This window comes from Phlebotomus papatasi, chromosome 1 (genome assembly GCF_024763615.1).
Source record: "Phlebotomus papatasi isolate M1 chromosome 1, Ppap_2.1, whole genome shotgun sequence".
In the NCBI taxonomy this organism is placed as follows: domain Eukaryota; kingdom Metazoa; phylum Arthropoda; class Insecta; order Diptera; family Psychodidae; genus Phlebotomus; species Phlebotomus papatasi.
Window position 1 is genome coordinate 94,549,525 of NC_077222.1, and position 12,309 is coordinate 94,561,833.

The 12,309-nt window shown below is 33.3% G+C and overlaps 1 protein-coding gene across 6 annotated transcripts in view; it reads right to left on the minus strand.

Annotated features, from left to right (window-relative positions):
* Positions 1 to 12,309, minus strand: part of LOC129809796 (klarsicht protein) — a 261,812-nt gene that overhangs the window by 149,656 nt on the left and 99,847 nt on the right. For 3 of the 6 annotated variants that reach the window (XM_055859892.1, XM_055859886.1, XM_055859889.1), the window contains 4 exons: positions 5,399 to 5,599; positions 5,122 to 5,311; positions 4,316 to 5,025; positions 50 to 304 (listed from right to left, as the gene is read on the minus strand). In XM_055859892.1, the coding sequence (XP_055715867.1) occupies positions 50 to 304; positions 4,316 to 4,480 (420 nt within the window). In that variant the 5' untranslated portion in view covers positions 4,481 to 5,025; positions 5,122 to 5,311; positions 5,399 to 5,599. Of the gene's footprint in view, positions 1 to 49; positions 305 to 4,315; positions 5,051 to 5,121; positions 5,312 to 5,398; positions 5,600 to 12,309 lie in introns of all 6 variants that reach the window. The other 3 variants (XM_055859888.1, XM_055859890.1, XM_055859891.1) reach the window with 2 other exon arrangements.

The following is a 12,309-nucleotide window of genomic DNA, read 5'->3' on the forward strand; positions in this document are numbered from 1 at the left end:
AATCAATAAAAAAAATCCCTATGAAAATTATATAAAATTGCTCTTTTACCTTTTCACAACACTCGGCCACCTGTTGCTCCTCCACCGTCGCATTCCCATCGCACTCGCCACGAGCCTCGCGGCAGCTGTCGATGAGATTCGTGTCCATGATATAATTGTAGTTGGTCTGCAGAGCCGCCCAGAAGTCGTCTTTGCCGGTACCAGAACCAGCATTTGTGGCATTGCTGTGTAAACTGCAAGAACTGTGACTGTGTCCACTCTCCCATGATCTTCGCCAAATCTCACGTTCTGAGTCACGTTTTTTCTACAACAAAAACCCCCCACAGTCACGTTTTAGTACAAAAACTAAGCATCTTGGCTAAGATTGCCCAACAAAACCTTCTCTTCATTCCACAACTCTACTAAAACTTCATGTCTCGGCTAAGCTACATCAAATTGTCTTGGATAACTTTTTAGTACACAATTCCCCTTATTTTCAAAACCACTCAACCAATCTCTTAAATTAAGAGATACCCTAGAGAAAAAAATATTCAAATAGAAGTGATTAGTACCTTTTTTGCAAATATTGTTAGCTTCTCTTTTTTTTGCAGCTTTGCCTTTCTTGTACATTGAGCTAAAAGCATCGCAATTACACTATTGAACAAATAGGGAAATGTCAATAAAGAAAAAAAAAACAATGACTTGAGTAAATAATTGCAATATTGCTTAAGAATATTAAACTTTGCCTGAGGAATTAAAAATTCTAATAGGAAAGATGAAAAGATTTACATCTCGTCACTTTTGTTTAAGTAATTGTACTAACTGCCTACTGTTCATTCTCTGGGAAAATGATTCGATTAATGCAGAAAAATGACTTTTCTAGAATATCAACGCATAATAAATAAATAAATTATTAAAAGTTATCCTTAGGGGAGACTGGAGCAAAAAGTCACAAATCGAAAAATTCAAAATTCAATATCGTCCAAGGTAAAAGAGATAGCGGCTCGATTTTCTTTCTATAGATAGCCTCCATAGATCTTCTTCAATATCGTAAGTTTCTTAGAATTCAAACAAGGAATTTAGAAAATAAAAAAAATATCGAAATTTTTAGGCCTATTTTTGAAATATTTTCCTTGCAGAAGATAACAATTATTACTTACTTATTTTCCAAAATTGATGCACTTGTGAATATTTTCCAAATAATTTGGATTTTTTGAATACGAATCCGCTATCTATTTTAGAATTTCACAAAAGTTCTTTTCTCCAGAAATCCTTTTATTAAAAATGGCCACTTGGGGTAAAAAGTAACAAAAGTTATGGAGCAAAAAGTAACAAAGACCGAAGCAATTTCTGATGTCTCACGGCGAGAAGAAACGTCATTATCATGTTTCCCCGCTTGTTGCTTGCATTGGTCAAACGATTTGCAGTCTTTTATATGTTTTTTTTTCTAAAATAGCTTGAAAAGCGCTTTTCTCATTTTCTCACTTTTCTCGCAGAGAAAACGATGTTTTACAAAGGTGTAGATGAATAAATTTTCTATGAAAATATGTCCTCTAGGTTTTTTTTCAAATTTACGGAAGCCCTTAATGAAGCGTATTTCATTACAAAATAGAGGAAAATGAATCTGACAAAGTTATAGAGCGCTAAATTTCCTATAAAACTGCGCTAATTAGAAATTTTTGAAGCGCTCGAGCAGCTTGTAAAAAAATAAAATATCTGTTTTGTGACTTTTTGCCCCAGTCTCCCTTACCTATTGAAAAATAAATTGAATAAAATAAAATTAAGTAATATTTTGAGTTTTCTAGAAATGCCTATAAAAAAGCTCTTTTTTTCGTAAAACCTTAAAAATCCTTAAAAGAAATATTTTTGTTTTAAGAATAAACCAAATGGATGACAAGCGTCTCATACTTTTTGAAATGCTGGAACTCGTAACTTAAATAGTATACCAGAAAAACAATCGCATCATTTACCGTTTACTAGTTCTAAGCGATTTATTGGACCGATTGAATCATTCAATTCAGAATTGATTTTCAGGCAAAAATTACTTATTGGTTCATAACCTTCATAACCGATTGGAACCCGTTTTGTTTTATCAGAAATTTTAAGACCTTTCCCACGAGCGCAAACATGACTCCATTTGGAGTCACAATCGGTAATGAATCGGTAAAATATCCGTAATACGGTTTTTTTTGGTGTTTTGACCCTTCTAACCCATATAAAAAACAAACGGTAAGAGATATCAACTTCCGGTCTTCGACGACCCTCCCAAAATTACTTTATCTCGAAACTAATCTCTTAGTTTTCACTCATTTTCCTTACATTTACCCCCTATCCCCTTCAAATACGTCAGAAATAAGTTTAATTACTTAAAATCAAAGATCAAAAATATATAGAATAGTCTCTTTCTTTCAATTTCAATTTCAACGAAGTCATTCTCGTGAGTTAGAGTAATTCACTTAGTCTCTAACGCTTTACCATCCTTTTTTTTAACTTTTGACCCTTTTGACCTTGAAAAATCGTTATTAGAAAGAATTAAACGGTATTTTCGTATATAGACGAAATGTCCGCTTGGATAAACGCTAAAAGGTTTTGGAGAAGAAGGATAGGAGTGGTTGGGGAAAATGAGCAACATGTTAATGGTTGACTTATGCGAGGGTCCCACGAAGACCCCAAGCCCGTATCTCTAACTGCTTGACCTTTAGGCGTAGTAATGGCCACACTAGTAAAAATAAAAGGATCAAATTGATTCAAATTTGATCCTTTTGCAAAGGATGGATCAAATTTCAAACGTTGAATGCACATTTATCATAACAGAACATGATAATTTGATCCATCTTTTGCAAAAGGATCACATTTAGATCAATTTGATCCTTTTATTTTTACCAGTGCAGACGAAGGAACAGCGTGATATCATTTCTCACAAATCATCTAAAACGCTAAGATTTGTTGAAAAAAATTGCTCTCTGTGGAGTTCGAGCAGTAAAATGGGTAATAATTTTTTTTAATTTTATTTTTTTTTTATTTTTGGAATTAAATCCACAGTTGTAGTAGAACGAAAAGAACTGTTCCCTACGTTATTATATCGAAGTTATATCAGAGAAAACTTAACAAAAAAAATTGTTAAGAAATTCGAAAACTTAAAACCGACCTGTACTGTACAAAAATTTAAACAATTGAAATTCAAACGTTCTGCCGTCCTGAAATTCCACAAAACTATATGAAAATTCACTTTTCGCTGTAAATGTTTACATACTTGATATTGTGGATGATTGAAGTGTGAAGAATACCGAAAATTCGAAATGGTAGAACAGCCAGCGCTAAAGTGGCGAATATGTGAACTTTAGACTTCCAATCGATTTTCGAATAGGTTTGGCTTGGCTTTTGGAATGACTTTGTCTCTTTCGAAAGTTATTACCAAACAGAGCCATTATTCCCTTACATTGTACATTAAAAGTTTAAAACAAATTCAAATTAAAAACGTTAATTGCAGAAGAATTTTCAGTAATTAAGTATCCACCGGAGCCCTTTGAAGAAAAAGAGAAGTTGAGGAATAGGGGAAATTGGGTTTTAACGTGATGTCATCAAGATAACTAAAGAATTGTGGATCTAAATAAAATAATTGCAAGGACCAGCTTCATTTAGAAATAGGCGAAAAAAATCGTATAACAATGTAGCCCCACAGCTCAAAGAAGCCCCACCTTCCCCTTGTTCAAACGTGAAATATTTACTATTACCAAAAACAATCGATAACTTCCAATTTCTTCCCAGACGTACGACTTTTTTTGGGCAAGAAAGATGTATAAAACCAATTAAATTGGCAAATCTAATTGTCTAGAAATAAAATTAAAGTTTCGATGAATTTCCAATAAACAGATGCTTTATTATTTACTGTGGCATTAATATTCCCATTTTTTTTCCTTTTAAAATTTATTCACTTGTAAAATAAATTTAATTACTCACGATTTAATAATAAAACCACCACAAATGGCAATATTAACTTTGAATTCCGGAAGACCTCCGGAAATTATAAAACAAGTTTAAGGTCAATAAATTTAAATGTTCAGGCATTCCCATACTTGCCATAAATTTGCCAAATGGTTGACAAATTTTCCGATTAAATATAAATTTCAAAATAAGCAGCGTCTACAAAGTATAAATTCTAATCTGATCTTGTTTTTGTGGATGTATTGGTTCTCATTATACTCTGAATGTGACAGAGTGTGGCAATAAAAAATGGTTGAAATCAAATAAAACTGTCGTAAATGATGCTAATTAGAAAACAAATTGGATATTCTGCTGAAAGGAAAAAAATAATAGTTTAGAAGTTTTAACTAACCTTGAGACTGTGATAGGGTCTATCGATCCGGAGTCTCGCCAATTCGCCACTCTCATGCTGCCCATTGGGCGGCGGAAGTGACGTCATGGACAAGGAAGGCTTTATGGCACATGTAGATTGTTGTGTTTGACTTGTTTCCACCGATGGTGGCTTCATGACTGGCATAACAAAGTGTTGAATCTTTCAGCCTTTCTTGCAGAAAATTCCTCCCCCTGACCCTTTGGTGTCTTTGCACTTCTTTTTTTTTTCTTCCTTGCTATTCTTGCTTTGCAAGGGAAATGGATGAAATCACTTTGATTTCTTTCTTCCACTCTCCTCCTCGTCTTATTATTCCTCTCCAACCTTCCTAATGCCACGTATTTTGGCTATTTCTGTCTTCTCTCCATTGCATTCTTCTTGCGTTTCTCAGCACTCCCTTTTTTTGCCCTGGCTTCTTCAACTCTTCAACTTCAGCAAATCTCGTCCCTCAACTGGCTATTTTTGCAATTTCTTCGCTAAACTTGTCGACAACTTCCCTTATTCTTTTATTGTCTCCCAAGTTAGCAACGTTTATGAATCACTGAGGAAAGATATCAACTGAGAAACTCGCTGATTTCACGCTGATTCTTCTTCCTTCCACTTCTTGTCCTATTCCTTCCGTTTCTATAATCTCGTCGACTCTAATTGCCAGTTGGATACTAACAATTTTTATTGCTTTCTTCCTTTCCTTTCTGAAACACAATCAACAGAAAGATTCTGCAAACCTAAATATTTAATACCCCAAACACACAAAATCCTATCCAACAAAAACACAAAAAAAAACTCACCTAAAGTGTGTCAATTAGTAGTCACACTGAATTGTTGGTACTGTGAATTATTTCTAAATCTTGATTGCTACTCTTCTCTCAAGAATAATTTGTGTGTATTGTAATGTATAATGTGCAAAAATTCCATAGACGCCTTGAGCAATATTCTTTTCCAAAGAGCTATGAATTTCGTCTTGTCGGAAATCTATAACTAAATATTTTGATGTGGAAATTCATCAATGTGAGATTTATGGTTAGGGCAAGAAAGAAAATTGCTCTAGCAACACTTTGTAATTACCTTTTCCAATTGCTTCTGACTCTCCTCCACGTCTTTTACAAAATTTAAAAAAAAAATTCTTTCTCAGTCTATACTTTTGTGCGATTTTTGAGGTGAGAGAGACACCGATTTGCAATTCGGTTCTCTATAACCCAAAAACATCCATTGTAGATGGTTAGCAAGGGGCTACCATCTCCTTCTGTTGAGATTTTATGACAATCTCTGCAAAGAAAATTAAAAAAAGAAAGTTAGAACATAAATAAAAGAAAGCAAAAAGGAATTGTGAGTCATCATCGTTTAATCGATGCGGTAGTAAAATATTTTACAACTGTCAAAGATGTTCTGACACCTGTATCAACCTTGATAATTGTCAAAATGACAGATCTCAGAATAAAAATCTTGTAAGTATTATAGCAAATTTGACTTCCATTATTTAAGCGTTGTTTCAATCAACAGGTTTAAACGATGTAATGGGTGTCAAATATAATTTTTATACCCGTGCCTGTCACAGAAAAACCGTGACAAATGTCAAAAAAAAATTCTGACAGATGTCAAAGTGAAAATCTTTCAAATTATTATATTAACTTGACTTGCATTTAAGCATTGTTTCGATAAACTTAAAACGATTCAACAGATAACAAATACTTCTACAATTTGTACACCTGTACCTGTCACATAAAAAGCGTGACAATTGTCAAACTAATATTGTGACAGTTGTCATAGAGAATAAATTCTGGTAGATATTATATCAAATTTACATCCACTTAAACATCGCTTCTACAGATTTAAAACGATTGAACAGCTGTCACATACAATTTTTATACCTGTGCCTGTCACATAAAACCGTGACAAATGTCAAAATATATTTATGACAGATGTCATAGTAAATAAATTCTCGTAAATTTTATTTCGAATTACATCCACTTTATACATCGCTTCTACAGATTTAAAACACGATTGAACAACTTTCAAATACAATTTGTACACCTGTGCCTGCCACACCTGTCACATAAAACCGTGACAATTGTCAAAATATAATTCTGACAGATGTCATAGTGAATAAATTTTGGTAGATATATCAAATTTACATCCACTTAAATATCGCTTCAACAAATTTAAAACAATTGAACAACTATCAAATACAATTTTTACATCAGCGCCTTTTACAACTTTGACAATTGTCAAAACATTATAGCGATAGATGTCAAGGTAAAATTGTGGTAGGCATTTTAGCAAATTTTACATTCATTTAAGTATTGTTTCAATAGACATAAAACGTTTTAACAAATGTCAAATACGATTTTTGCATCTTTGTGTGTTACATACAACCGTGACAATTGTCAAAATACCATTGTGACAGATGTCGAAATAAAATCAGACAATTATTAAAAATATTACATCCGTTTACGCATTGTTAAAACCGACTTAAAACGATACAATTTAATAAAATTTTGACAGCTGTCAAGTGCAATTCCTAGATTTGTCAAAACATAATTCTGCAAATAGGCTAAGTGCAGTTCTAACATTTATTAAAAACCAAATTGACATTTGCGAAAGTGTAAAATTTTTAAATATGAAATAATCGTTTTGATTTCAAACAAAATAACTGTTTTTGAAATTAAGAAATAAACCGAAATAACTTTTAATATGATAATGGATAGATGTCAAATGTTTTTAAATACTTTTTATATTAGAAAATAAATATTTTCATTGAACGTGAAATTTTAAAACTGATATCTTCTGAAATGTAATTTTCACACCTGTCAAAATAAAATATATATTTGATAATGTCTATTTTTGTATGGTAATTCTGTTCTAATGGCGCTGGCACACCTTTCCAATTGAGTGAATTTCAACCGATTGAAATTTTCCCTTTTACTCTTTCAAACTGAAATAAGATATACATATCTGTATCTTTCTGTCAAATGAAAATTGAAATTGAATTTCAATTTTAAATTTCATTTGACAGAGACACCTATATCAGATTTCACTCTGAAATAGTAAGAGGAAAAATTTCAATCGGTTGAAATTCATTCAATTGAAAAGATGTGCCAGCGTCCTGAAATTTCAATTTCAATTTTCATTTGACGGAAAGAGACACACATATCTTACTTCACTCTGAAACAGTAAGAGGTAAAATTTTATTCGGTTGAAATTCACGCAATTGAAAAGGTGTGCCAGTGCCAAAAGTTTAAGTACAATTTTTATGATAGAACAGAAAATCTTAGTGCTGTCAAAATATAATTCAAATTAATTTCTAATTACTTCAGCAGTCAAAGTGTACGATGTACGAGTAATTTCCGTTAAATGTTTGTAAATTTATGAAACAAACTACAATTTTTACATCCAACACCAAATATATAGATTAAATTTTGAAGTTGTCAAAGTGTATTTGACGTCTTTAAGGGCCATGACAGCTGTCAAGATATTCCAAACTTAAAAAATATAAATTTGACAACCGTCAAAGAGCATAAATTCTTTCATCGTACAAAAAGTGTCTAATACATTTTTCTAATCTAAATAAAACCTAAATCTTAAAATATTTCCCGTAATCAATGATTCGTTCAAGAAATTTTAAGTGCTTATTTTTCCATCAAAAAGCATCCGCAAGATTAAAAGAGGAAGTGCATAAAGTACAAAATTAGAAATGATTTCAAAATTTATGACTTTTTTCCTCCACACTCGCCTCAGTGAAAATTCCTTAAGAGTGAACATCAGAGAACAAAACACTTGTGAAAAATTTTCTTTAAACCGCATCGTGTATTTACCACTTTGGTGTTTGATATTTTTTCCTTCTTGTACGAACAAAGCCAACAGCAGCACATGGCAATATTATCAGTGAACAACCAATCGTATACCATAAATTTTTCATGTATAATTTTCGTCATTGCATAATTCATACCACATTGCAATTCGATGAACAGTTTAATTGGGAGATGCGTTTTATTTGAAGAGCTCCGATGAGAGACCCAGAAAACGACCACGTCGTGGTATAAGGCAGAGAAGATACATCACAATCTCTTCGAAACCTGTTCACGGGCGAATTTGCATGCAATGCGCAGCATTATTTTATCATATTGCAAATTATTAGCTACTTAGTAAACGCCTCGTCTCTCCCCCCTTTTTCAATCTTGTACATAGCCCCAAATGAAGCAAGAAGGAAGAAAAAAATAGTAAAACATTTTTAGATGTGCACTTCTTCTGCACAATTTCTCATAATCTCTATCTGTATATTTATTTCTTGGATGTTAAGTGCTGTTGGAAAATTTTTATACAATGCTCGTCCGTGGACAAAAAGTTATGATTATAATTATGTCGAAGAGAATTATAAAAAGAGTAACGTAAGATGTCGTGGGAAAATTCATGAGATCAGTGATAAACTGATAAGATCATTTCTAGATGACGATTAAGGAAAGTTGTTTATAAAGTAGTGTAGCTTTGCTTCAATTTGGATTAAGGTTTTTGAAGTTTATAGATACTTATAATCTTTATAAAGCCTGATTCATTATTCCGTTGTTCCAATGGAATTTCAAATTATTTTGAATTTGGTATAACAACAATTCAAAAAAAATTATAAAATAATTATATTATTACATTATAAAAAAAAGTTTACGCAACAAAGCAATTGCACGAACCCCATTTAGATTGTTGCTAAGTATTTTTATGAAGTTTCACAGTTGTCAAAGCGATTTCACAACTGCATATGCGAATAATTTTGACAACTGTCAATACAACCCTCATAACAAAATTCACCCTAAGGAAATTTCATCAAGGGATTCCCTATAGAAATTTCACCAGGTACCAAAGGAATATTCCTCCAAAAGTCTCCAAGATTACTCATCATAGGACTTTGAATGGAATTGCTCCAGAATTACAAACTAAAGAGTGAAAATTTCCCAAGATCATATGGATTTCCATTGGAATTTTCTTCGTTCGGAAAACATGGTAAATTTCTAGGGAATTCCAATGGAATTCCTAGAGAAATTTCTATGTGCAATTTCCATTTATCGTTCTCTAGAATTTCCCACCGATATTTCGATATTTATGTCAGGGTTTTTCTCCTTAAAACCTCCGACGATTTCAACAACGAGAACTAGAGTGGAATCTTTGGAAAAATTACCCCTCTAAAGTGTATACATTTTTCAAAGAGATCCCATTGAATTCCTTTGGAACATTTTCGCTAAAAATTTCCATCAGAAAATTTCGCTGGCTACCAGTGAATTCCCGATGAATTCAAGGGCCAATTTTATGGGAAATTTTCTACCGACATTCTTGGGGCATTAAATGGGAAATTTCCTGATACTGATTGGGAAAATTCCCTGGCCATTCCTGGTGGATTTCTTCAAGTCCAAATTTTCCAGACCATTCTCAAGGATTTTCCAAGGAAATCGAGAGGAAAATTCTCACCGGAAGGGGAAAATTTCTTCCGGAGATACATAAAAATTTCGTGGAAAGTTTAAGAGAAATCCTGGGGAAAATTCAGTAAAAGTTAAGCTTATACTCCGGGCGAGATGGTTTTTTCGTTGCAAAGTGCATATAGAACATCGAGTATTTCATAAATGAATAGAGAAACTCAAGCAGCCGTGTGAGGGGCATAATACATAAGAGTCATCAACTGAGTAATAAAAAGGAAAAGGTAAAAAAAAGAAAAAAATGAAGAGACCCAAAAGAAAAAAATTAAAAAAAAGAATGGAAAATATGTGGGGTTTTTTTTAATGGTTTTCCCAATGATTTTCCTAAAAATTATTCTCAATTTTTCCGATCCTACCCGAAAGGTTCCCAGAGATTTCTTTGAGAACAGTCCCCTAGTTTTTCCGACCCCTGACTTTTTCACAAGAGTTCACGTGTATATCCCTGGGTAAAATCTCTCAGTTCTCCTCACCATTCCCGGAAAGTTCCCCGGGATTTCCTTTATATAAATCACCGTTTTCAATTCAATTCAATTATTGTGTTACATGCCAATTAAGCTTTCCCGTCAAATAATTTCCTCAGACATCTTTAAGATTTCTGCAGAAAATATCTACACCTCCGCCGAAAATCTGCCGAGAAATCTGTAGATATTCCTACGAATTTTATTTGGGCTTGTGACAAAATTCGTCAGAATTTTTTGCAGATTTTCTGACGAATCCTAGTGCATACTCTGACGAATTTCTGTAGATATTTTGCCGATTTTCTGTGGACTTTTATCTACATTCCAGACTTTCCAGACAGTTGTGTCTAAAAAGATGGAATATTTTTCATTGAAGTTTGCAAAATTCAATAGAGTTATTCTTGGTGATATCACAGTGTTTATATAAAATAAAGAATTCTGCGACGCCGTGTTGTAAGTAGAGAATAGTGAAGTGAAAACTTTAAGCAGACTGTCAACCTAAATTTCGTGTTTTTGTACCATTCCATGGGCGATTTTTAAGAAATTAGTATTTTTGCTCGCATTTTTTACTTATCTAAAATGTGTACTCGGTAATGCTTGTTAAGCAGAGCATACCATTTTCTTTATAACTTCTACAGTTTCTTCATAAATTAACAATATTTTTGTGAAGTAATGGAGGCTGTGCAGATTTTCTAGGGAGAAATTTTGCCGAGAATCTGCAGATTTTCGGCAGAATTTCTGCCGAAAATCTACAGATCTTCTACGCAGAAATTCTGCCGAAAATCTACAGATTTTCTCTGAATGTACTAGAATATACCGTTAGAATTCAAAAAACCTTCGAGTAAAATCGGCAGGTAGAGCAATGATTTGATGGGTTGTTATTTGGCCTACCCCTACTTTCCCTAAGTACCCGTTGGAGAATTTTCGGTGAGAAAGTGATGGCACTTCTTGGGGATTTTCCTATGGAATGGCGCAGATTTTTTATAGGGTCATTTTGACAGCTGTCACTACATTTTATGAGTTATTTTACTTAAAAATTACAATTAAAAGTTCTTCTCAAAAATATTTTGAGGAAAATCAAACCACCAGATGCAACCGATAAAATTTCAAAGCATTGCACTTCACATACATAATATCCAAAGGTATAGAAAATAGTTATAAGAACTTTCCAAACAACCTGTTGTGCTATTGAGAAAAATAAACAAGAAAATATAAACAAGGAAAAGTATGTGAATTTGCACACAACGCAACAATAAAATGTAGTAGAAAACTCTCGCATAGTATTGTTCTAGAAGTTGTGTAAAAAAAATAAATTCAATTCAGTGTTTTTCCCGCCAATATTGTAGGGTCGTCATCGTTACCATCAGGGATATCTTTTGCATTTCCCTCTCAGCTGATACCAGCTGCGAACTGAAAACGCGGTATTCACCATGTCGTATACCAAGTATTTTCCCATTAATAGTCCATATGGGAATTATTGCGCGATGATGATGGAATGAAAGGTAGCCCCTGATATTAATTCAATTTCCTCAATAAAATACACGAAAGACTGCCAGTGTATCACGATTTGAGTGTAACACACGTCCACTAAGAGTGAAAATTCAAACGATACTGGTCATTTATTATGCATCCACCCACTTTGGTCACCACACCACCCATGTACCGCCGTTTCTTACATGATCATGCAAACCGAGACATATTCCTCCAGTTATTGGGAATATTCAATGGGAAGGCAGAAGAAAAAATAGGCAAGGTAAAAAAAAATTGCCAGACTACCGCAACTTCAGCTGCAGACCACTATAGATAAAATTTACTCTTTGACGCACAAATCACTTTCAATTTGTGCGTCAAAGAGAGACTTTTCCCATATAATATTGATTGGAAGCCCTCGTCCCTCCCCCTTCTCCCATTTAAAATAAGACTCTCTCACAGTTCCGGTCTATCAAATGGCAAACTTCTTTTCAATGAGACTTCTTTTGCCAAAGAAGTGAAAGAAGGTGATCATTGCAAAATCCAATTAAAGAGGAATTTTTTGCACAAGTTTTACCTCTTGTACTTCCAA